The sequence below is a fragment of the Struthio camelus genome, chromosome W (genome assembly GCF_040807025.1).
Source record: "Struthio camelus isolate bStrCam1 chromosome W, bStrCam1.hap1, whole genome shotgun sequence".
NCBI classification, from domain to species: Eukaryota; Metazoa; Chordata; class Aves; order Struthioniformes; family Struthionidae; genus Struthio; species Struthio camelus.
In genome coordinates this window covers 46,243,949-46,269,836 of record NC_090981.1, presented here as the reverse complement: position 1 = coordinate 46,269,836, position 25,888 = coordinate 46,243,949, and the positions used below count along the sequence as shown (strand labels likewise).

The following is a 25,888-nucleotide window of genomic DNA, read 5'->3' as shown; positions in this document are numbered from 1 at the left end:
TTCCTTGCAAAGGGGGCCACTGTCCCCCACTTAACTGTGAGGGTAATATAAGTAACCTTGGAGCCTATGATAAAAGTAGATCCTAAACCAAGCCAGGAAGCAAGCAAATTACCCTGAGGTCCAACACAAAACAAGCTTTTCCCCAGTCACAGCTTCCTCACAAATAAAGCCCCTCAGGATTGTACAGGGCAGGCGCAGCCGCTGGGGAGCGGGAAACCCACCGTGACCGCCATTACACCACCGAGGGAGAGGGCAGAAGGGGTAAACCGCAGGGGGACGCACGGGCGGCCCACAGCCAGGCCGCCTCCTCGGGGCCCCCCTGCCGCTGCCTGTCCCTTCTGCTCCTTCTCCCTCCGCTTTCCACCACCGCGAGTGGCCACAGCCAGACCCGTACTGGCTACTCTCCCCTCAGGCACACTTACGCGGGCCTGTCTGGGGCAGAGGGGCAGCCAGGAGGCGGGGAGCTGCCCCGGCGGCAGGGCGCTCCCCTCACCGCGGCGGCCGTGGCGGCGGCGGCGGCGGCGGCGGTGTGGACTCAGGGCGCTGCGTCGGCCCCGCGCCCGGTCCCGGCGAGATGGGAGGGCGGCACCGGGCCTGCCTTTGAAAGTAAAAAACAGAGCCTGCTCGCTTTTGTTTCTTTCTTTAGCAGACAGAAGTCGTTGTTCTGCAGAGTTTTGTCTTTATACTCCAAGATAACCTCTCCCAGATCTTGATTCAGTTGCCTGCACGCAAATATGTGGCCTTGTCTGACTGCTGTATGGTGTCCTGTCCGGACTAGGTGAAGGAGAGCGGTTTCTCACAGGCGGTTTGATGCAGGACAGACCCGTGCAGGTGTCTCAGGTACCTGAGATCGTCTCGAATGGCACTGGGCACCTATGCGCGGACAACTGAATTGATCCCGCAGCGTTAACAATGTGTTTCAGTCAGGCAAGGTGTAAGCAGCCTTCACAACATTTATGATGCGCTAACGGACTTCACTTCCACAGGGAAATTCGGGGGGGATGTGCTTCCATAGGTACTGAATTTAGGTGCCTCAGCAGACTTGCATGTTGAGAGGCACACAGGGTGATGAGAGCGGGGAAGTGTGGCAGCCAGTAAGCTTCCCTCATCTTGGAGGAGGAGCGGGATGTGGAAAATTCACTTTCCGTTAGTATTTTATTAGCATTCTGCAGAGCACGCTGTCTTCTGTTTCAGCTGTCATCTTCCAGTCTGCAGCACCAGCTCTTTCTAGCCCTTCTAAGAGATTCGTACGTGTTTCTCCGGTATAGGTCTTCTGACTGGATTGGGAACGGCTACATCCATTTTTACTATCTGTATCATTAGCGTGCTTGCACTTTGCTCTTTGTTTCTGCACATGAAAACAGAGGTTAGATGACGGCCTAGGCCACTACCCCCTGGCAACTTCATCTGCGCAAAAAGGTAAGCAAAAAGTCTTTCCGAATCTCAAGAATTAATCCTATTGTCTTATAACTCAGTATTTTAACAGTATTTGAAGTGGTCTTAAGTATTCACTTTAGAGTTAATTTAGATCTAACTGTATGTGCTATATTTATTTAATTGGTCACACAGCAACATTAACATCGATGGAGTCCATCAGTGGCAGCAAGTGACCCTTAACTGTACAATGGATGGTGTATGTATGTAGGAGAAGTCGTATTTCCTACTCCATTATCTTCATTTCCTACTCAGCATCCTCACCCCCCACCCCAACTAGGATCCCATCTTTATGACCCTTCCACTTCCCTCAGCTAGCTACAGTCCATTACCGCTTGCATGAACCAAGACTCTAGCCCATCTTCTGCCCCACTGAAGGCACTGCCAGTGGCATGATCTTCAGAGCCCTCTGTTTTGACTCCTTCCATTCATATTCACAATTTCAGTTCTTTAGTTCCTACAAGTGCCGCTGAACTAGAATCACTGCTGCATGCTGTGCAACTTACTGTCAATCAGCTCAGCAATTGCCTTTATGCAGATATTACTTCCATAACATAAGTGCTTCTTTTCAGGCAGAATCACAGAGCTCTCACTGGGTTAGGCAGGAAAAGACATCTTGGTTGAAGTGCTTCGCGTATGGCTGTTTATGACTTCTGTGCTATATAGTATTACTGCTATTTGGGCTTTTTGTATGCTAGTGTTGATCACCTAGAACTAGGTGTGATACTGGTAATCTTATTGTCCAACTTCACGGACAAGAGGCCAGAAGAAGCTAAGGAGAATAATTTACTGCTTCAGTCTTTCAGCTGTGAGTTGCTATGGTTAGCAGAAGACATTTCTAGCATAGTTTTGGGAAGTGTGTGGTCCTGTTCAAGTTTCAGGACCTTGATGGCGCAGACTTACAGGCAGCAACACTTATCCTTCGCCAGCAGGAACCATGTAACCTTCCCTTTCTACTTCAATAAGAACTGAGCCAGACTAAAGCCAGCTAGATTGAACATGTTTTTAGGGACTGCAGCATGATAAAGGTTGAAAAGACTGATTTTAAGCTGTTCCACAACTGAATAATTTATATAAAAAGTGGAAATCTTCTTCCTGAGATTCTGTGTCCCTGTACTGGTTTCAAAATCTCAATTACTACCTCAGTCATGCCTCTAGCAAAAGGTGTATCTTTCTTTCTTAGCTGATGGTTGCCTACCCTAATTTTTTTTTTTCCAAGTTATCTTGCTCTGGACGTAGACATAATCTGCTGTCCAGTTCTTTCCTCATGCTGCTAGTCCGACACACTTTTCCCTTGGCTCTCTGAACTGTTCCAGTTTTTGCACTGTTTCCATAACATTTGAGTTGTGGAGTGCCACACTAATGACTTCCCCTCCTGTAATGTGACAGCTTTAAGGATGTAGGCCTAGGCTTTTTGTGCAGCAACTTTGTAAAACTAAATCATAGCTAAGCTTCCTTCAGATTTACTGCTGCCCCAACTGGCTGATTTTCTTCAGTTTTTAGGTTGATTCTCTACCTGATTTCTGCTGTTGTTTCTGACCTCTTCAAGTATATTTCTTCATCCTTACTAGTACTTGATACTTCCCCTTATTTCCTATGATCGATAAATTTTATTTAATTTTATTTATTTCTATTTATATCCTTTTGGATTTTGTTTTAAATGAAGTTAAACATCAGTACAAGCAGAATCCTGGACTCAGAAAGACCATCTGATTCTATTTGTCCAGTCTCTTCTTGCCTCATGCAACCACATCCTCCTATAATCTATTATATTTGCCAAGCTCCATCTTTAAGAAGTTTTATTTCTTGCTCTTCTGGAACTTCTGTGATATATAGAAAGTTTTGTCCATGAATAAATTTAGGCTGGAAATTGGAAAAATAATGCTTATTTGCTTGTATCCTTATGTTATCTTTTAAGTTTTCCATCTTTGCTGTTTGTCTACTTCCTCTCTCCCTAATACTTAGGAAGGGCCATACCCTTATCAGCCTGCATTTTGCTAGATGAAAAGTCAAGTTTTCTTCTTGTTTCCTATAAACATTCCTATAGCAATATCTCTGGAGTGAAAATATCTTCCTCCTCAAAGGCTGCTTTCTCATCTTTCTGCTTTTGAGTGCCTTCAGTAACAGTTTACTGAAACAAACTTAGTACAATGCATTTTCCAAATTTGGGTGGGTGAGGGGAACTTATTAAATTAAGGCTTTGTTGGGGAATACAAGCGGTCTGATTTAAAGCATCCAGAAATGAGCAAAACCACCCTTAATTTTAATAATATGAAATGTGAGATTTTTTTCACTCATAATAGGAATAGCTTATTCATTTTTATCCGTCAAATGAAGAGTAATCTATACATATAGTCATTTTATAACAGAAGAGAAATATTTCTTCTGCTCTGTTTTTGCTCCCTTTAGTTTACTCAGATCCTGTTTTCTAAGGGTTGGCTTGGAGAATTTTTTTTTAGATATCTAGGAAAAAAATAATTTGTACTATCAGCATAAAAAAGAGGCTTTTAAATCTTTTCTGATCTGCGACTTAGAAGGAAAAGTAATAAAGCTTCAGAAGCTTGGGGGAAAAAAAAAAGGACAGAGAGAGAAAGTTGCTGATCCCAAGAGCAACACACATTTCACTTTCTTTTTTCCAGATTCAAACCATTAATCTCTTTCAGGAGAAGATACAGTAACAGCAGAAACAGCAATTGCACATGGAACACATCTGGCAACTGTTGTAGAAAGAGAGCATTATTTCAGGTTCTGAACCCTAGAGATTTAGAAAGGTTTGGCAAAGCAAATTAGTAGAATTTAATGTAACAGAACAGATTTTCTTGAGGATTTCAAAGTTTTATATAAAAAATTATATCTTTCAAAGGATTACGAGCCTGCTCTTTCTCCTCTGAAATAAATACACAAGTTCTCATTGGTACAAATCCATACAAAGCCTTTTTCTGTTAGATTCCAATGTTTCAGCCTCCTCCAGTACCATGCATTCCTAGTCCCTGGCACAAGCAACCTAGTCTGTTTTTAGAGGCAAAACTCTATCCTCCCCATCTTCCTAACCTCTTTTATTCTAAAGTTGGGCTTACTAAGACAATAATTTCTTTAATTCCAGTACCTCAACAGAAAGCTGAACTGAGAAAGATCCTCAAAAGGGAACTTAGTAGAAGTGGTAGTAATTACCCCTGTATTAACTGTTGTCAGGCTAGTCGGCCTTTCTATAGCAAACCAGAATGTACTGGTTAGCTAAATACAGACATAAAATTCTTTAGTCAAATGCCATTTTAGAAAAGTTTAAGGTAACTGCTCGGGTATTTCTGAGGTCTGAGGCACTTAACAGCAACGGAACGTCTAATAGTTTTCTTAAAAAGGTTTCTGTTATAAATTATCTGAAGCCTCAGGTATATTATTTGACGCTTCCTGTTGTCTTCAAAAATAGATTTTCTCTCCCCTGCAGTAATTACCTTGTTTAATTCTTGAAAGTTTGTAAAACCCAGGATTTTACAAGTGTAAATATTCAGAGACTTCTCATCTAAGCCCAAGTCAAGAGTTTAACTCACTCCTTTCTAAACATAAACATGGAGAACTGAAGCCTGCACAGTAAATTTAATAATCTCATATACTCGCACTCCTTAATTATAAGGAAAATGAAACTACTGCCTTATCACAGTAGACTGATAGTTTTTACAAGTTTTGGGTTTTTGTTCTTGCTGTCTACCTGTAATTGCCATAAGTCCTTTTTTCCTTTTTTTTTTTTTTAATCTGTAATATTTCAGCTAAATTAATGTTTGGGTTTTTGGATCAAGTAATTTTGCACCTGATCTGTTTTCTGAACAAGTGGAATTAATGCCCAAATCACAGAAAACTCGTACTTTTCAGACTAGAAACTAGAGCTAGAACAACTAGTGGAGGTCATCTGTTTTGGAATAGATGCCTTCTCTGCAAGTGGAAGAAAAGGGAGATAAGAGCGAAAAGAATGATTCAGTGAAGACAGAGCTAGGAGTAATGCTTTTGTTTTTGCAAACAAGTAAAAGACAAGAGACATCTGTAAAAGATAGAACATCTGTAAAGTATAAGTCAGTGTTATCCTTTGGAATGTACGGAGTCCAGGATCAGTTAAGGCATAATTGTATCATTGTGAGCTGACACCAAATTTTCCTACAGAGTGGAGCACCAAAACTTTGTTTAAAACACGAGTTGCCACTACCACCAAAATAATTTCTGTAAGCTTCATAAGTTGCTTTGGCTAAAGAAACAGGTATTTTTTAATGTATTTTAGTGAACTTTCTGTAAGATGACAAATGACTTAAAATAGAGGAAAATGAGTAATCAGTAGGATTGAAATAAAAAATAATTCAAGCATGGAGCATAGCTTAAACTAGTATTTCTATTACATTCCAAACTGTCTTGAAACTCCCTTCTCCTCAGATCTGGGCTGGATACTAAATAATTTAAGATCAAGTATTTTAAAATAAATGTACATACAGAAATTTGTTGCTGATGTTGATCAGCTGTTCTTCTTTTCACCATCTTAAGACTATCTATCTGTATTTTCACACATACGAAAATATGTATGCTGTTGACAAGTGGTAAAACCTGAACTTTGAAATTCATGCCTTAGGCTTTTGTACAAAATATCATTATAAGTAGAATTGCTATAATGTTACATGAAAAGTAATTGCACTATCATTTAGGTAGGTACTCTTCTGATCTCAACAATTAGAACTAAAATCTAAAATGGCTATTTAAAACTGCACAGAAGCACGAGGAACACTACTAAAATTTATACCAATTACTTTTCTGAACTTTAAGCCCCCACCCCTTTTCTTTGTCACTAAAAAATGATTTAAGAGCTAAATTATACTGATATATACCAGTATACTAACCCTAATAAAGTTTCATCAATAAACTGCAGTCGTACTGCTATGTGGTCATTCTAGTACGTAAAGCTTAGTAAAACTCTTCAGTTCCTTGTTTTCAGATAAAACACCTGAAGCCTTCAAAATCAAGTAAGGTACAAACTCCCATTTTCCGTAGCTGACAGGCCCACAGAAGATCGTGGGAGAATTGCATCGGAGCTATGAATTCCCCTTACACCAATAACCCTCTCAATACCATTAAGTAAGGAGCATTTTGGGGGGAAAAATGCACTGAGTTGCATCTTAAGCTGTGGCTTGATTACATATTTTCTTTGGCAGCACTACTGGCTTAAGTAGCCCACAGTTCCCTTGTTGCCTTCTACAGAATGACTTCTACAGAATGGCTTAGAGAACTAATCCAGACAAAAATAAACACTGCTTTTCACCTGCACTGCAGCTCCATTAATAGCCACAGCAACATTAAGAAGACTAGAATGAACAGGTGATGGAAGCCATTAAATTAGTACTGCAGAAAGAAACATTCATTACACTATTCCTTTTCTGTCTTATGTACAGGCACCAGCTAATTAAGGAGTCTAATTTTTTTTCAGTCACATGGTGATAACATTAAAAATTAGAGAACAGATCAAAGAAAAAGAACAGATGCAAGGACTCCTGGCATCCTCTACTAAGAGACCTACTTAGAAGGTTGCAGGTTATTTTCCTTTATTCTGCAGCTTCCACGAGTCTTTCATTGTCTGATGTTCACTAGCACAGCTTCAATAGCAGAAGCAGCATTGCCTAAAAATTGGGATACTGGCCTGGGAGATACAAATTTGAAAGAAATTAGACCTACGTACCACAATTTCAGACCAAATGAACCAACCACTAAAACACCATAGAACTTTTTTTACTGACTCAATGCTTTAACCCACTTTAAAAAAATAAAAGCAATGAGTTTCATTCTCAAGGAAGCTTAGGTATTACTCTTCCTCATCTTTTGACCACTGTGAGGCTTAAACAGCAGCTGCATGCCTAGCTGGTCAGGTGGAAGCAGTTCCATGGTTTTGTTTTTTGCTTAGGCACAGGCACGAAGGGAATTCTCAAGAAGCTGTAAACGTAGGCACCATGAGGTTTAAGCATTCCAAGAATAGGATCATAATTTTAAGTTGAGCAGATTTTAGGTGTATCGATCTTTTTTGAATATGTACCCTATCTTGGTATAAGATAATTGGACACTGTGGCATCCAATTCTTGTAAGATTTTTACATGCTTACCCTTACTCCCCAATAGCAAGTGGTAAATTTTGTTACCAGCTGCAACAGGATATTTTGTTCACTTTACACAAGAGGAAAAAAAAGTTTTCAGTGGGAGGGTTTATTAGAATGAATGTACACTTCAAGATTCTTGTTAAATGTCAGTCTTTGGGTTTGCTCTGCTTAGATAATTGTCGGCATTAGTCACCCCATACTGCATTAATACAGCACTTATATTATTGTAAACAACCTTGCCGCAAAGGTTTCTAGTCTTAAGAAGTGGCATTTTATGTCTTCAAAGCTGCAGTAGCTGCAACCGTGAAACAGAACCTAGGTAGAACAAAAGGACTGTGAAAGATCCATAGGGTCTGTTTGCTTTTGTTTGTTCATTTTCAGCTCGCTCACACAGTGATCCTGCCAAAAGAATGTGTATTTGTTGTATATTTCAAAATCTATTACTTGATCAATTTTGAAGGAGCAGTCTCCCGCAGCTCCTTACCTCCTGTTCCTTCCCTTCTCCCAAGCCCCCAGCTGTTCCTCATTTGCACTTATTGCTTATATAGGTAGAAAGTGTTATACAAAACATATACATTTATTTAAAGAATAAAAGAACAGAAAGCATTATTTAAATTTCCAAATTTGATTTAACAGTTCCAATACAAAGCATATTTAAGTCTGAACCTTTCCATGCAACTACTTGCAAACTGAAGTTTGCCATATCCTAGTATAAAGGATTCAAAATTCAAGTAACCAAAACTGAACTAAGAGTCAAAAACAAGTCCAACTTGCATGGTAGGGTACTAATAAACTTGAAATAGAAGAGTAGCTTCTTTCCAAATCATCCATTTAATAATTTGAAGCACTGATATTTGCAAATAGATTTCTTCCAAAAAATATATATATCCATCACTTTAAAACAACAGCATTGCAAAGCATGAATAGGTTATATTTCAAAGGAAAATCATTCTAGTCTCTATGGAAGTAGAAACAAAAACAGGCCAGCAGCTCAGTCACTACTAGAACTGTCTGAACTATCGGAAGATGAACTTTTTTCCTTTCTTCTCTTCTTTTTCTCTTTTTTGTGATGTTTTCCTTTCTTAGATTTATTCTTTTTTTCCTTCTTCTTTTCTTTTTTTTGTGCTTTTTGTTTTTTTGATTTTGGCTTATCCTCTTCAGCTGGACTTGATGAGGAAGATCTAAAATACAGATTGACAAGTAATCAGAGGAGGAAAAATGAACCACTACCTATATAATATCACAAGTTAAATTTGGTGTAGAATTCATACAGTAGCATCCGGAAAGCTTATGGCCATCTCTGCCTACGTGTTCAACTGAAGAACGACTTTTCTAATTAGATGATCTTGCCAGAAAAAGCAGTATGTTTATAGTATTGAATTATTCACAATGAAATAGGCAAGTTGTGTGTTTTTCAACCTTAACAAAACCACTCAGATTATAGACCTCAAGAAAACAGAATGTAAGCAGGACAATAAGATAGAGCTTCAAGTTTAAGTATCACATGATCTGGATCAACACTACAAGTAATGCCTTCAGATAAATCTTAATGTATTTCTCATATAAAAAAGTTACGAGAAACAGGTATGACCAAGTTAGATGCTCTTGCAGCTCATAACATTTGTCTCTAACAAAGAGTGATGAGGGAAGTGATTATATATGTACAAGAAGTAAGATGACAATAAAAAAGTCCTGCTTAATTTACTCAAGAGTGCAGTTTTATGGTACGGTTTACAAGATTGACTATTACTTGCATCTAAAGATTACAGCAAGCAGTTTGACTCCTCTATACTCTCTTTGTAAGTACAGGTTAGAGTTCCAGTATGTAAATAAGGAAGGGGAAAACTGCCAATATGACTAGTGTTGAGTCCTGTTTCTTTGCACTTATTTTGTTTCTGAAGAATATGTTATTGTGGCATCCATATACATTACACGTTTCCTGGCTTTCAGTGCAGTTCCTGGGAGACTATCTCATCAATAGTCCCAACAGCCAATCAGTGAGTAGTCTTATCTAAAGAAATCAGTCAGCAGGCCAAAATTCAGATTCACAATTTGAGTATTATGACTTTTTTTTTTTTTTGAAACTGGAATAACAATTTTTGGGGCTTCTAAAGCAACAGGAGTGTTAAGACTCAGCACATTTTAAGTAAATCTGCAAAAATGTTTTCCTACTGACAGTTATACGTCACTCAACAAAGGAGAGAGGAGCAACAGAGGATCTTATTAGGGTCAGTGAACTCCAGAGAAGCCCCACCATGTGGCTAAGCTGGGGATCTCCGGGCTGCCAATCAGAGTTCTGCTGACTTGTTCTGGTTGTTCTACTTTTTGCACCACGTCCTGGGATTCCTCATTGTCGGGCAACCAGAGCGAGCACTGCTATTTCAGAACTGCAGGCCTCCAGAACTTCCAAGCCTTGCTAGATTTTCCAGACTTTCATGGTCCTAACGCTGCAGCAGAAAGCCTGGTGACTTTACCACCATTCAGAAACCAGACAAGTTCTCACTGGAAAACAGGAAGCTTTTCAAACCAAAGAGGTACTTGGCAAAACATATTGGATCAAAAGAGACAATGTTTTATAGGAGGAAAAAACAAAACAAAACACCCAACATGGAATATTTCTAAATATTTCTGAATATTTCTAAAGTTCTGTTTTGAAATTAAATGAGGTGTGTGAAAGAGTTACCTTTTCCTTGCTCTCTTTAGTTTTGTTTTTTCTTTGCTTTTTCTTTTTTGTTTCTTTTTTTCTTCTTCCTCATTTAAATCTGTGGATAAGAAGTTACACTTTACAAAATACTTCATTTCCGAATTAAGATTAGCATTAAAAGAACGGTTTCAACAACAGTGTAAAATTAGCATAAAATTGCTGTTAAAAAAGTTTCTTTTCCTTCCCTAGTAAATTAATTTCAGAAATAATTTGCAGAGCAGCAGAACTTGTTATACCACTTACATTCCAAGGACTTTTATCTAAAGACTGAGAATGAAGAAATACCTGTAAAACATAGTAAAAATTGTGACTTGTCCTTCACATTTACATCAACTTCAGGTTTCCATATCCATTATTCTGTATTTTTAAGACTTGCACAAGTCTGAAAACAGGTCATGGAACTAGAATGTACCAAATAATAAAAAAGTATTTTCACTCAGGCTTACCCGAATTACTTGTACACAACCTCATTTCATGTGGAAACAGCAAATAGTTAAGTCATAACTAAGATAAATTTTAATTAACTGTCAGTATACTGTCTGTGAAAATTGCTAGAAAAGTTGCTCCTACTCTGGCCTATCCCCACTTTCCAGGTGCAGTTGAATAAAACCTAAACATGGAAGAGAAATACTAAAGAAAAGGACAGCTAGAAAGCTCCTACTGTTATGGTGAAGATGCAGTTTTGACTGAAAAGAAACATCTGCAAAGACACCACCAATAGTACTTTATCAAGACCGCACTTTTGAGTTTGAACGATTCTATCATAGAAGAGGAACCCTTCAGAGACTGAACTAATGATGTGACAACAATATACAAATATTCAAACATTATTAAGTTCCACTTAGTATTGCCTGCACTTTCATGGAAAAGACATCTTTAGCTACCTTAATATCTGACTCTGAATTATGTTACTGAGGAATAGTTAGCATAGCAAGCATATAAACAAAAGATAACTAAATCTTCTACCATTACAGACCTCCTTGTCAATTACCTTTATAACTTTTAAGTATATTTGTGAAATAACATTGCTTCACCAACTCATTTTTCTGAGTTGCTTTAAAAATTAACTACATATCTGTCCAAAACAACCTCATTAAAATCCAAAAGGCTAGGTTTGAAGACATACAGGATTTGCTATACCAGAACCAATTCTTCTACTTAGCAGTGTTTTAGGAGCTGCTGAAGTGGGGTGGAAGAGATAATGAAAAAAAAGCATCTTCTGCCCAGAAAGGCGAATTTGCCAGTTAATAGGTGAATAGAAGTCAGGCTTCTGCTATGACCTGTCTTCTACACAAACCTGTCACCCTCCTTCCTCTTTCCACCATCTAGAAACAGAGCTCAGGAAAACCCTAGCTTTATTAAGGCTAGAGATCACTTGTGCAGTCATGCTTGTATGTTTGTTTCAAAGCCAGTAGGAACACAGTTACCAACACAAACTCAATGTAAAAGAAACATTTAGGTTCAGAGAGGAGGATGTTGTTACTTATTTTCTTATAAGGGTCCTGAGGTTTACTGAAACAAGAAACAGGAAGGCAGGATTAAAGACCAAAAAGGGGGGGGGGAGGGGGAAACATTCCCAAAATGTCTAGATGAGTTAAAGATACAGATGCCCTTAAAACTACACATAGCAGCCACATGTTGATAAAGAAAATATAAGAGACAGGAGTATCACAAGATCCAGTAAAGACCTGTTTTTCCTGCAGACAGCCATCTTTAATATGTTTAGGGACAAAAAAAAAAAAAAAAAACCCAAAATCCTACATTCAAAAGCATATAACAAATGGAAACAAGTTTTTCCAAGGAGATTTGTTCCAGGAAAGGGCTGTTGCAGATCCAATTCAGCACTCTGACATGCAAAGACTATGCATTTCTTTTGAAGTGTTATAGCAAAACACAGGGGTCTCTCTATCTCTTCTCCTTCCTAAATAGTATCTTGGGTAGGAACTGCATGTAGAGACTGGAAGGGAGAGCAACAGAACAAAATGTGATATTTCAAGCGTGTAGAAAAAAAATTAAGAAAATTAATTTTAGATTGGCACACTTAAAACATGCTTTGGTGGAACAGCCTCCCCTTCGTATTTAGGGGAAAGGCCTTTTCAGAGTCCAAATTTAAATGAACTCAAGTACCTGGTAACTAATTAACCCACCTATTCTCTCTGACACACAGCTGATGTTCAAAACTTCCACAAAGGGAACAGTATCTCTCCAAATATGAATTCAATTCACTAGGTGTTTCAGTCAAAAGGCTACTTAGAAACAGGAGAGAAACTCACTTTTCTTATTTGTCATTATTTTTAAGTTACTATCAACTTTAGGATGTTTGAACTATATGCAATAATCAAAGGATTAATTCAGAACATCCACATCATTTTCTTCTAAGCAGCTGCTTATTACCAGTCTTACAATCTTTTCTATTTGAGAGCCCTTTTTGAGATGTTCCAAATGGGTAATTATTAATTTCCTATAAAAGGAACTAATTATAATAAAAAAGACTTAGGTGTATCACATCTCTGAAGTCTGAACAGATGAATTAAAATCCTTCTTTTAAACCACTAATAGTAATTCCAAAAAAGGATAAAATTCCAGTACTTCATGCCAGTATTTCAGAAGACCATTATGTGATTTACTCTTTAAAAAACAAAAAAAAACCCAACCCACATACTCTTTTTTTCACGAAGGGCTTGTAATCTTTGTAGTTCTTCTTCCTCACTGTCTTCACTGCTAGTGCTGCTAACATCTAAAACAATATCTCTTTGGGGATCCACTCGGAGGAAGTTTCGGCATTCAAATGTGAGGTGACCAGCTGAACAAAAAAATATTCAGAAAGAAAAGTTACAAATTACCAAATAATATCAGAAACTAAGGAACATGCATTTTAGTATTATTCAGTTTGGTAAGTGAAAAGGCTAGATTGCGATCTATGAATGGAGAGAAAGCTTACTTTGAAAAAGCCCTGAAGAATTTTGAGAGGCTGTGCAAAGGTATTCCATTTAATGGTGCTTTATGACCTCCCTTCATATTTCTATAAGTTAAAGATTTCATCCAACCTCTGCTTTCTATTTTTTAATGATCTCAAATGCTTTCCTGAAGAAACATTTCAAAGCAAGGAGTGAAATATTTTTCAAATTAGAGCAAGTGTGTTATATTACTCTTTCTCTCTCCCACTAGCAAAACACAACAATTTTATTCCCTTATATAATATATATTTCTCTTTAATACATATATTACATACATTATACAATTTCTCTTTAATAACTGGTACATGATGCTGGCCAAACTACTACCTATACTACTACCTAGACAAGTATTTTTAGTTTTCTAAGTTATGTCTCAATAATCATGACCAGAGATAGACACCTCACAGCTGTATATACCTATAGCAACATTACAGAAAGATAAAACAAACTGAATATATGGTTTGGAAGAGACTATGCTAAAAATACAGAAATTCAAGTAGCAACAGAAACAAACTCAGCTTGCTCCTATCAAAAAACCTACATCCTGAAGACGGAGCTTTTAGAAACATAAATACCAGCTGAGTGACTTGACTACAAGTTTCCTCCCTTTCCAAAAAGCTGGAGATATTTCACCTACAAATCAATCACTAAATATATACAAATATCCATGCTCCTTTGGAAGAACTGATACACATAAGCAACTCATTGACAAAATTTGTTGGAGGCAAAGTCTACAGTGAAAGAAGCAAGCAAGCTTTTTTTTTCCTTCACCCCACATAATGCTCGTAAATACATAACTTAAATCCCTGTAAGGGTTTTTTTTTCCCTTCACTGTTCAAAAACAAGCCTTAGTGATTACAAAATTAAATTCTACGTGAGGACAAATCCATGTTCAGCAGGAGAGTAGCCACAGACATGCTTTTATGACAGCATAATGCAAAGCATAAGCCAAATGCTAACTAGAGAACTTGCAAGTAGAGAAAATATACTGTTTCTTGAACTATAGACTGCATGAAGTAGATTTTCTTAGCATAGAAGATCATACAAATTTTAAACTATTTTTCATTTCAAAGCATGCATTGGACATAACTTGTGCAGAAACGTCTGCTCAAGTTTTGCAGCAAAACTCCTACAATGGCTCAGAAGAAGCATGATGGTCTATTCATCTAGGTAAGTACTAAGCTAGATGTCATGAAATTTCGAATTTAAAGGACGGTCTTTAATTAATTGCATTGCAAATGAAGCATATATGAATACAGCAGCAAATTTTTTTCATTGAAAAACTCAATGGTTTTGGAAAGCAGTGTTAAGCGTGGGGGACCAAAGAAAGAGTAGGAAAAAAGAAAAACAAATATGGTAACTTAAACTGAGAAATGTCTGGGCAACAATGGAAGAAACTTGTTTTCTTTTCTCCAAAAGGCAGTTCAGAGATCATAAATTGAAGAAAACGCTGTATCATATGCATCTTCATACTGCTTACTACAGACTTACGGTAGCCACATTTCTTGCATCCCGCTCTGATGTTATCCTTATTCCCACCTGCAAGAGAAAAATCTATCAATTAGGTGTTATGAAACAGAACTCTTTAAGCTTTTTAAAACCTGACATGACAATGTCAATGCACAGACAGGAATGAGCGTTCCTTTCAGAATACTAAGATCTCAGACTGTTTCTGTCATCAAGGCTGACACAAATATAAAGAAAAGCAAAACAAACTGCATTTCTAAGGTCACTCTTCTACATAGTATTCTATCAGAAAAACGTGGCTCGTATAAACAGGTATGGATCATCAGGCTTCACATAACTTACTGTCAAATCCTCCATTGATTTCTTCTGACCTTATAACTTTAATAATTATTCCACTTCTCTGAAAACTCATGCATTTGTTTAGTTACAGTATGGACACGTTAGTAGTCACTGAACATTCCAGTGATCCATAACCATGCACCAGAAATGTATTTATAAATTATTGCAGTGTGTGCACGTTGACAGACAATGACTGGAAATTCTGAGTTGATGTATATTTTAATTGCAGGAACTGTCTAAGAAGACAATTAAAAGAGAGATAAATAATCATTCCTGAAAAAAATACAAAAAGACTAATAGAAACAATAATTAAAAAAAATTGGCTAAACAAATCTTTAATCCATCTTGAACTCAGGCAACAAGGCACCAACCAATGAAGAATTAATGGGTGCCAGAAAGGAGATGGAGAATAAATCGAAGAGAATACGGGAAAGGACAATAGATATTTTGGAAGAAGGAAGACCAGAATTGTGCAATTTTGGGGAAAACTAGGCAGTTTCTATACCAATGTGAGCTCCCACCTTAGATAGACAACTTAGATAGACATAGTAAAACAGGACTCAGAAGAAGAGAAGCCCCAGAAACCAAAGAAAAATACAACACTTTCTAATCAGCTAAGCCTATTCATAATGGTCACAACTAAATTTCCACTACCTGAAACCCCCAAAGTTATCTCCTTCTCTCCCTTGCTCTTAAAACTAGAGACGTTTTAGAAAATCAGCTTTCTAAACCAGAGCAATGTTTCTCTACCTACAGCACCTATGATGTGAGGAGATGCACCACAAACCGTTTCTCACGTAGAAGACACCGGCAAACACACCTAAGCGAGCGAAAAGACGCAGAAGCGCCATAAATGAAAATACTCCCCAGCCACACACCCCCACCGACCTCCCTCTCCCACATTTCCTACTGCGACACGCAGTCATGTGCGATCACCGCCGCCCCGGTTCAACGCGCAATTTGTTATCAACCTGGAGCTTACTGCCCCCTCCCAGCACTCCGCTCTGGGGCCAGCCTGCTGCTGCCCCTTCGTCCCCCAAGAGCCTGGCCACGGGGGCCCCTCACCCGGCAGAGCCATGGAGCCTCCCGCGGCCGCGGCCCCGTCCCGCTCCGGCCGCCCTCCCCGCCGGAAGGCTTTGCGCGGCGCACTCCTGGACCGTGCCACTCGCAGGGAAGAGGGGCCCGCCCCCGTGCCAGGCGGGAGCAAAGGAGCGGGGCTTGAGGCTTCGGGAGAAGCTTCCAGGTGGTGCCGAGGCGGAGCTGGTACTCATCGACTCGAGCGGAGGCTCTGGCCGGGGTCTCATCCCTTTCTCCTTCCCCCTGGCTCGGGCCGCCGCCTCCTCGCCTCGCAGAGCTGGATAGGAGCGCCCAAGATGGCGGGAGGCTGGCGGCGGTAGTGCGGGTTTGGAGGCGAGGCGTAGGCGGGCGTCGCGCTCGGGCCCTTGGCGAGGTCCCGAGCCGCCCCTCTCCCGACCATGAGCAACATCTACATCCAGGAGCCTCCCACCAACGGCAAGGTGAGGCCTGCCCGGGCGATGCGGAGCGGAGTGGAGGGGAAGGCGGCGGCCGCTGCCGCCGGGAGCCGGGCGCGGGCAGGGGCAGGGGCTGCGGCGGGGCGGGGCGGGGCAGGGCGGCCGTTGGCGGGCGGGGGGAGGGGCGCGTGCGGGCCGCCCGGGGGGCAGGACGGGGCGGGCTGGGGGGGCGCAGGAGAGGGGCTGTGCCCTCCGGGGGGGGGAGGGGAGCGCACTGCGCATGCGGTAGTGCGGGTGAGGGGTTGCGCTCTGCGTTTAGGAAGGAGGGTTGTGGCGGTGAGGGGGTGTTTGGGTGTCGCAGGTGAGGGGGTAGCGCTGCGCGTGTGTTGGCGTTGCGCCTGTGAAGGGCTCGTGCGCAGCAGCTGTTCGGGTGAAGGGAGCGTGCGCGCTGCGTGCGCGGGTGTGCGTGTTTAGGGGGCGGGTGAGGCGAGCGCGCGCCGCGTGTGCGCGGTGGTGGTCTCGGTGCTATGGTGCTGGGTTGGTTAAAGTTAGTGTTTGACGTATGGTAGGCCGTAAAGGCGTTGCCTGACTCAAGGAACAACCTGTGCTAGGTGGACGGGTGACACAACGCAAAGTAGTCCTTGCGGCATTGCATCTTATTTCCCCTGGTCTGAGACCAAATCTGAGGGTCTTAATAGTGTTGTGATGTCACACTGAACGTAATGGTAACACCTGCAATAAAGTTGTATGTCTTTGGAGGTTTAAGGCATAATTACTCTTTTTCTGTGTTACTTCATTGTGGAAGTGAATAAAGAGTATCTAATTGGTACCTGCTTATCGTTAGTTGAGAACTGTATTTTATGTACTGGCAATACTACGTGGGACTAACGGCTGCTACCTGGCACATCAGAATATGTGCTACTGTTATTAACCTCACGAATTTAGAAGTATTTTTTTTAACTCGGTAACGATGTTCTTTGATCAGTGATTAATTTGCAAGAAAACTAATGACATTTATATACGTTTTTATAGGTTTTGCTGAGAACAACAGCAGGAGATATTGATATAGAGTTGTGGTCAAAGGAAGCACCAAAAGCATGTCGAAATTTCATCCAGCTTTGTATGGAAGGTAATGACTGAATGGGTTAGGAGCTGTTGAAATTGTTTCATGTACAGTATTGATATCTGTGCCTTTTTTTTGTAAAATAGAGGTTGTAATTATGCTTTCATCTTATTATGTTAAGTAATGTTTTTTGTATGTAGAAAATACTAAATAGTATCCAGAAAGAGAATATTCCTCAAGGCCTTGTAAAAAGAACTTGAATGAAGAAAATATAAAAATTGTAGGTGTTTTTCTCAAATCTAGTAGACGTAGTATTTATTGAAAAGCTGTACATCAAAGGCTCAGGAAGGCTTATTTTTAGCAAGTCACTATGAAGTATAACTCCTCCTTTAATAAATGTGTGAAATGGCAGTGATGCAAAACTTGGACATCCTCTGAAAAGCTGCTCTTTGCATCACCATCCTTACTACTTTTACATTTATTCATGAATGCTTCTAATGTTTCTTTTGCTGTAGTTTTGTGCCGACTGAACTTCTGCAGTGCTTATCACTGAAATAGTGGGTGCCAGAATGAGAAGTTCACTGTTGGGAAAATTATACCAAGAATGTATGAAGGCCTTTTTTGCCTTTGTGTGTTTTCTAGCTGCTGCTATTATCCCATTTATACATTTATAGAGTGGTTAAGAATTCTTTTAGCCCTGCTCTGTTCAGAAACAATAGCAATCTGGGATTTGTGCCTCCAGCACTAATCACATCTGTTTCTTGTTTAGTTAGTTTCTTGCATCTAATCTTGATGTGGAGATTTTTTGGAAAGGTAAGTCAACTCAGCCATTGGCAAATCCTGAGAGTTACCCTTAGTGTTAAAGGATATCCTTTCTGAATTTTTCTGACTGCTGTGTAGGATCATATGCTTTTTTTATGATAACTTTGAGTATTTCCCTTGTAAGTTCCCTAGGGTGTGACCATCTATGAAGATACCTCGCTATACTGTAACACTTGTAGATCCTACTTTGTCTTGCAGCATGTTACTGATTTTAAAAAAAAAAAAAGTAAATACCTGTATACCTGTCAAGTAGAGTTAAATTTTGGTTCCTTTTGTTTTCCTTATGAGCTGATAGCTCTTATCTGATGTATATAGAATCAGAGAGGAAGTAACTTAGGGAGAAAGCTATACCATGTATTTTGTTCTGTGAAAATCATCAGTATGGGTACAATGCAGGTGAAAGTGATGACACCTGTGTTTCCTGCTGGTCGGTGAACATGCTACCATTTGGTGTATGGGTATGGATAACTATACATGTAAGAGGTTAGCTAGGACAAAGTGTAGTAGCTTTAGCTCTCCTTTTAAACTGGTATACATTGGGACTATCATTCTAGTGATAATACTGGAGAACTGAAAAGAAAGTAACTCATCAGTATCATCTTATCAGTGAGGTACAGTGCCTTTTGAAGCAGGAAATGTAGGACACCACAATTTTCTTCATAAATGTTGTCAGTCATAATTTATAGGTGAGAAACAGTGAAACCAAGCAAGACAGTGGAAGAAGAGGGGACACAGAGGAAGGAGCAGAACCTGGTTACAGTACTTGTTTTCTGGATCTCCAGTCTCTGGATATTTCTACCTAATCTATATGGAAGTGTAAATTTGAGACCATTTAAATATATTTAATATCCTTTTCTTCTTCTTCCTTTTTTTTCCTTTAGAGTATTACAATAACACAATATTTCACAGAGTTGTGCCTGGTTTTATAGTGCAAGGAGGTGATCCCACTGGTACTGGATCAGGTGGAGATTCAATCTATGGAGCTCCTTTCAAGGTAGATATCTTTATTTTGTGTGTTAATTTTTGGTTATTCCCTATCAGTTGGTCTTCCTGATAAGTTAGATTGCAAAAAAGCAGAACTCATGTAAGAATTGTAACGTTAGTTGTGTACGCTAGTTGCTTTGACATGTTGCTTCAGTGTTTTTGAATATGCATTTTTGTATTCAGAGTTCTTAAATCTAGCTGTTGTGATATTATAAATATATAACCTTACTAGCATGATCTGCACAAGGAAGGATTGGGGGAAGAGTTAAGAGTAGATTTTTATATGCAGCAAACTCGGATACAGAAATGTACATTATTTACATAAATTTATATCTCAGTTAGCAAAGATCACTGACTATTATATATGATGCATTCATTTGAATTATTGTTACTGGCACAGCTCTTTTCTTGACCAGGAGCCTCAGATCATGAGCGAAGCCACACATGCACATGCACGCTATATTCTGTTACGCTTGATCGCTTTGTTTCAGACGTGGTGGGCAAGACCTTTAGCTAGTCAATGAAGCTGCACAGCGTGTCTCTGGGCCTTCAATCTCCCCTACTGCTAGAGCAGATTCATGCATGTGATATATCTTGATGTTTGTACCTAAGCAGAACACAAAACAAATATTTGCAATACTACAGTAGCACTACTGCTTAGATTACTGGTATCATTCAGCATTTGCAGTGCTTAGAATTGTGTTACTACCATGCCATTAATATATTACTCATCAATTCACATTCCCTTGAAAGTAGTCCTGTTCTGCTTTAACCGAGGAAGAACATTTTTGGGACCATGATACTTGTTCAATTTTGAGCTATTGCAATCTGTTTCTGAATTTCCAGTTATTTTACCTGAATTAGGATTTGTCCCTATATGGAGTAGTTAACAAGAATGATAGATTTACAGGAAATGTGTGTGATGCAGTTAGTTACTTTGAGAAGTGTCTTTTTTTTAATATTAGGAGGAGAGTTAATTCTAACAAAAATACTGACTAACACTAATAATTAGACAATGCTTGTAAAACAGAATCTTTGAAAAAGACAGAAGTTACAGTTTTTCTTAAATCATATGTTTGTTTATATTATTGATATAGTCTATTTTCTTCAGTGTTTGGTTAGTGTTTTTTGAAATAAAATGGCTCCTATTGAGAACAGGAGCCATTAAATATAATCCTGGCATTCAGTTATAAATGGCTGGTTTTATTACTGTCAGAAAAAAAAATTAACACAGCTTATTTTGTGTTTGTGTGTGTGTATGTATATATAGAGAGAGAGATGTAAATGTAATTGGCTAAAGAAGTGGAAAAAATAAAATTACATGACCGAAATCATATTTCTTTGTCTGTCTTGTTTGGCAGGATGAGTTCCACTCACGATTGCGATTTAATCGAAGAGGACTTGTTGCTATGGCCAATGCTGGACCCCATGATAATGGCAGTCAGTTTTTCTTTACATTGGGCCGTGCAGATGAACTTAACAACAAGCACACAATCTTCGGAAAGGTCTGTGATACGGGCTAGAACGCCAATTTGAGTTTGGCAGAAGCAATTATGTGTATCTCTTTATTCAAAGGCTATTTTAGTGGTGTTTTTCTGCTGTGTACCTCTGAAATTTATTTCACTACTTTCTAGGCTGTCTTCATTCTCTTTGTTTCACATGCCTGATAAGAGTCTTTCTTTTGGTAGTTTCTATAATCATATGCATTGCTGTTGGTTTTCTTCTAAATTATATTTTAGTATTGTGCTTCCTTTGAGTAATCTCTTAATGAAAATATTATGACTGTTTAAAAATCAGTGTAATAATAGTAATATTTTTATAAAATTCCATTTGCAAATTATAATCACACAAGAAGAATCAGGAAAATGAAAACCTCAGGATGGATTTGCCAATATCATGGTTTATTTGAAAGAAATAAATGAACTATTTCTGCATTCCACAGTGTTTTTATTTTCCTCTTTCACTGCTCCGAGCACTCTCCCCTCCTCAAGCTCTCAGAAGTGCTATTTATTGCCTTTTAAAAATCTTATGCGCTTACAATGTTTTCTATATCAGGTTACAGGGGATACAATCTATAACATGTTGCGACTGGCTGAAGTAGAAGTTGACAAGGAAGAGAGACCACTTAGTCCACACAAAATAAGAAGTAGTGAGGTGGGTATGTTCTATTTTGAAAGCAACTTAAAGATTTTTTGTTTGTTCATAGTTTTCAGACAGCTCCATTCTAATGTGAAAACTGGGCACACGTTTATCTATAACTGTGTATGATATGCATGTCCTTGTATATTCTGATTTAAAGTAGTCAATCGTTGAATTAAAACAAAATGCCTGTTAAAGATGTGTCTAAAATAGTAATTTTTTATAGGTTTTGTTTAATCCATTTGATGACATCATTCCAAGAGCAAATAGAAAGCTGAAGAAGGACAAACCGGAAGAAGAAACTAAAAAGTCCAAATCAAAAGGCACAAAGTAAATATAATATAAGCACTAGTTAATTTTCTTTCACCTTTATTTTACAGCTTGCTTATTTTCTGTTTCTGCTTTTGAAACGTAAGTCTTTAACCAGACGTGCAGAAGAACTTTCTCTAATATTAGCAGAACAACCTCCTCCTCTGTCTCTTCAGAGATCAGAAAAATCTAGTTACTGTGACTGAAACGGTTACTGTGCATCAGCTGACCGATGATAACTGTATTATGTGTAGTTTGCTACAAAATGAGGTAGAATGTAGTAGTTTAACCCATTTTCCTGTGGGCAGGAGTATGCAATCATTCTTGTGTGACTGAGGCAATGCAGAACTTGCTGCACACTGGTAACTTGGTCATAGATCAGCTGTTTGAGATTTTGAACTTATTTGTCAACTGCCCCTTCTCGCCCACTAAAATATTCAGCAAAATTTCAAAAAAAATTCCCATTTGACATGGGAAATTTCCGTTCCTGTGAATGAAGCTTGATAGTTATAAACATGTAATGAAAAGTAATAGGAAATGTAAGCTGCATCTGTGCTGTCTGTTCTGTTGCCTAAGTATTGTGTAAGTACGTCAAACATGGTGAAAATTTTTTTTGAAAGAACTTAAAGATCATAATTTCTCTTAATTACGTTATGTGAATGTATGTCTGTATTTGATGCCTTTCTGAACTGTCCTGTCTTGAAAACTTTATATTTGTACTTAAATATTGCTGTATTGAAAAAAGCTTAAAAACAAAAAACCAAAAAGCTCTGCAGAGCTGTCAGGCACTTGAGTCCATGAAAATCTGTCAAGGGCAGAGTTTGTTAAGTTCCCTCCTAACAGTTTCTAAGTGATGCTTAACTATAGTGGTGGTTCTGTCCTGGGAAGAGGATAGAAGCCTACCTGTCTGAATACTGGTAGTTTATTGAAAATAATTTGTCATAGTTTGAAGTTGGTGCATTTAGCAGGAAAAAAACTGCACATAAAATGTAAAAGTAACATATTTAGAGGTTTTTTTTTTTGGATTGTTGATAAAATAGTATTTAAAGAGTTGCTAGAATATATGTGTTTTCTCTTTTAAAGAAATTTTAACCTGCTTTCCTTTGGAGAAGAAGCTGAAGAAGAAGAAGAAGAAGTCAACAGAGTTAGTCAGGTAATGTACTTAATGCTTACTTTTTTCTTTTCAACTTAAAATCAGCTTTGTTGCCTGTTTGTGAAAAGCTTTGAAGTTGCTAGCCTTCTTCATAAGTTTCTGAGCTTTGAGCAATAATATTAGAAATTACTGTAGTTTACACAATTCTATTAGTTTGACATGTAGGTAAACAAAAGTTTTTAACTTCTCTAACTGAATGTGACTTCAGTTGCTGCACAATAATTTTTATATTTCATTAAACATAATATTTCACGCTGCATAATTTGGAGCTATTTCTACTGTTTAGAATTCATAGAGGTGATACACACCTTATTTTTCCCTCACCTCCTTAATTACAAGAATGGGAAGTGATGGTCATATTATTTACTTGAAATTTGACATAGGTCAAATTGTTCGTTGCCAGTGCATTCTTAATCCCATTTTCTTACGTATTTATCCTGTGCCTAGAATGAGGCAGTGATAGTGTGGAAAAATAGTGCATTAGCTTATAATTAAATGTTACACTATTATGAATTGTCCACGTTCACAGAAGTAGGGTTGCTTAGGTAGTCTTTGACCTAACATTTCCTAACCTGATTCAAATAAGGTTGGTTAAATATTTCTTTGGCAAGTTGCTATCCTCATTTCTGCTGTTGTACAAGTGATTTCTCTAAGGCTGTATGCTTTTTAGCTTATTTGTATGGCTCAGGTACCTAGCTGTTTCAGTTAACGATCAGACTACATTGTGCTTGGTCCTGTACCAACATAAACTGAAAGGTGGTCCTCAGCCCTAAGGATTTGTGGTAAAATGGAAAAGAAAGCAGTGAATACAATGTTACAGTGAGACAGCATCAGTCAGGGTGATAGCAGGGGTTTATCACAGCAGTAGTTTTAACTGGTTGTTTCTTGCTTTGGCTTACCCCTTCAGATTAACTGTGCTTGTTTACCTTAACAACATGCCATTGCCCTCTTGCTGTTGATAGACATCTGTCTGTGTTTTAATATTGCATCTCATTCTATTACTTTGTTCTTCCCTTTCATGCCAAATAGCTTGCTTTTTGGTTTAAAATGCCCTAAGTAGAACATATCTTTAACCACAAACTCCTGATTCCACCCCCCGCCCCCAACAACCCAGTTTCAAGACTGGCATACTGCCTTCCAACTTGATCTTAAAAATCTTATCCTCATGTTTGTCCTAATTAAATTCTGGACTAGCTGTAGCTATCAATTGCTTTTAAGAATTTCTATTTGTTCTTTGTAACAAAATGAAAACTTATTTTCCTAACCTAATTACTTGTTTCTAATAGGTCTAGGTCAGTATCTCTATAGTTCTGGACACTGTTTTTTTTTTTTTTTTTTTTTTTAACTCTTGATATGCTGCTGAGGAGCCCTGGAGGCTAGGTGAGATTTGGGAGGAAGGAGGGGGCAGGGAAAGGAGTCAGGCTGCCACTGAGGAGCCCCAGAGGTTGGGTGGGACAGGGTTTCATTCAGGAGGCTGGGTAGAGGCTTAGCCCTGTGGGGAGATCGGAGCCCAGGGCCAGGCTGATCACTCAGGAGGAGCCACGGGGTCAGGGTTCACAGTTTGGCTCAGAGGTCAAGAAGACCTAAGCTAACTATCAGGGAGCATCAAGGGCTGGCCACTACGTTAGGAAAATAAGCCAAGGGTGATCCCTGCAGAGGTCATGCCCTCACCAATGGGTTGCAGTCCTACAGGATCTGGATATGGCAGGCAGAGCCAGGTGCCAGTAACAGGGTCCAGAGAGTCCCCAGGCAAGGCAAGAAATGAACCAAGTCTGAGATCCGTTCAGGTGGCCCAGTCAGGAGCAGCAGGACATGGGGCCAGAGACAGGACACAGAGACAAGGCTACAGTGGAGGTCCAGATGGGTCCATTTAGAAGACAGGGCTAGAGACAGGTTCACTTACGACAGCTCAGGTAAGGATTGGATTTGCAGGCCTTGAGCTGAAAGGGAGCTCATGGCCAGGAGGCTATGGGGTGAAGACCCCAGGTGAAGCTCCTCACAGTCATTAATAGCTATTAGTACACTCAGAGCCCTGACCTTTTGGCTCCTGCTAGTTGTGGCTTAGTCTTTAAACTGAAGCCTTTGATGTCCAAACTGCTCTTTTAATTGTCCATACTTGTCTGGAGCTGTTCACAAAGGTACTGCAGCAGTTCACAAAAAACTGCCATATGTTCTGTCTGCCTCTTTAACACAAAGTTGTTGAAGCAAGTGATTTTTCACGTTGCTGAATGTGTTAGTCTTTTTTTCTACATAATAATAAATTGCAAGCGTTTGTAAGTTAGGATATGATTTTATTATCTGCAGAATTATTATTAAGGGAATATAAGCTGCAGCTGAAATAGAGACCTTCAGGTCACAATGCAGAGTATTTGCGTACCAGAGGTGGTAATATTTCAGTGTACCGCTTGGATCAGCATAGGAAATGTTTTCTTACTGGTATCTTTGTACCTGAAGATCTGAAGTGTTACAAGATTTTATTACTTGCCTCTGTAGATGATTCTTGCATGTTGTATTGCAGGTTATTCATTTCTTTTTTTTTCTTGAGGGATCTACATTGTGTCCAATCTAGTGATAAGTACTACTTTTGTACATGTTAGTTCTGAGTTGCTGTATACCCTCATTGGAAAGTTAGGTCTTAGCTCTTCATTCACTCGGGTAGATACACATGAAGATACCAGGTCCAGTAGGTAATGACTATGATAATAGGACAATCTCCTCCTCCCCCTCCCATCTTAGAATTAACTGCATTGTTGTTGCTGAAAGAGGTGTATATCCATGGAATCAACTTGATGCTTCTCTTTCTGGAACCAGTGAAATGAAAAAAAAATGCTTTCTCTGTTCTTCTCCTATTAAAAGTGTTTATGCTCGCGGCTTAGGCTAAAAATAGCAGGAAAGAAATGATCTTTTTCTTACCGTTACCTCTTTTC

The 25,888-nt window shown here is 39.0% G+C and overlaps 2 protein-coding genes across 3 annotated transcripts in view; one reads left to right on the top strand and one right to left on the bottom strand.

Annotated features, from left to right (window-relative positions):
* Nucleotides 1-8,108: 8,108 nt before the first annotated feature.
* Nucleotides 8,109-16,524, bottom strand: LOC104146879 (protein SREK1IP1). Its single transcript, XM_068924580.1, has 5 exons — nucleotides 16,085-16,524; nucleotides 14,705-14,752; nucleotides 12,919-13,059; nucleotides 10,236-10,314; nucleotides 8,109-8,733 (listed from the first exon to the last, which is right to left on the bottom strand). Exons 1-5 carry the CDS (start codon nucleotides 16,095-16,097, stop codon nucleotides 8,544-8,546), a joined length of 471 nt encoding a protein of 156 aa, XP_068780681.1. The 5' UTR covers nucleotides 16,098-16,524; the 3' UTR covers nucleotides 8,109-8,543.
* LOC138064026 (spliceosome-associated protein CWC27 homolog) overlaps nucleotides 16,187-25,888 on the top strand; it is a 113,915-nt gene continuing 104,213 nt past the window's right edge. The window contains exons 1-7 of one of the 2 annotated variants that reach the window (XM_068924578.1): nucleotides 16,187-16,536; nucleotides 17,524-17,620; nucleotides 19,258-19,370; nucleotides 20,722-20,865; nucleotides 21,416-21,514; nucleotides 21,726-21,829; nucleotides 22,892-22,961. In XM_068924578.1, coding sequence (XP_068780679.1) covers nucleotides 16,495-16,536; nucleotides 17,524-17,620; nucleotides 19,258-19,370; nucleotides 20,722-20,865; nucleotides 21,416-21,514; nucleotides 21,726-21,829; nucleotides 22,892-22,961 — 669 coding nt within the window. In that variant the 5' untranslated portion in view covers nucleotides 16,187-16,494. Of the gene's footprint in view, nucleotides 16,537-16,758; nucleotides 16,853-17,523; nucleotides 17,621-19,257; nucleotides 19,371-20,721; nucleotides 20,866-21,415; nucleotides 21,515-21,725; nucleotides 21,830-22,891; nucleotides 22,962-25,888 lie in introns of those variants that run through there. The other variant, XM_068924579.1, reaches the window with a different exon arrangement.

What these genes read in the sequence shown, in the direction of transcription:
- LOC104146879 (XM_068924580.1), bottom strand. An exon ending in ATGCAAGAAATGTGGCTACC is followed by an intron (nt 13,060 to 14,704) that starts GTAAGTCTGTAG and finishes TTTTTTGTTCAG; the next exon opens with CTGGTCACCTCACATTTGAA. An exon ending in CTAAAGAGAGCAAGGAAAAG is followed by an intron (nt 8,734 to 10,235) that starts GTAACTCTTTCA and finishes TCTGTATTTTAG; the next exon opens with ATCTTCCTCATCAAGTCCAG.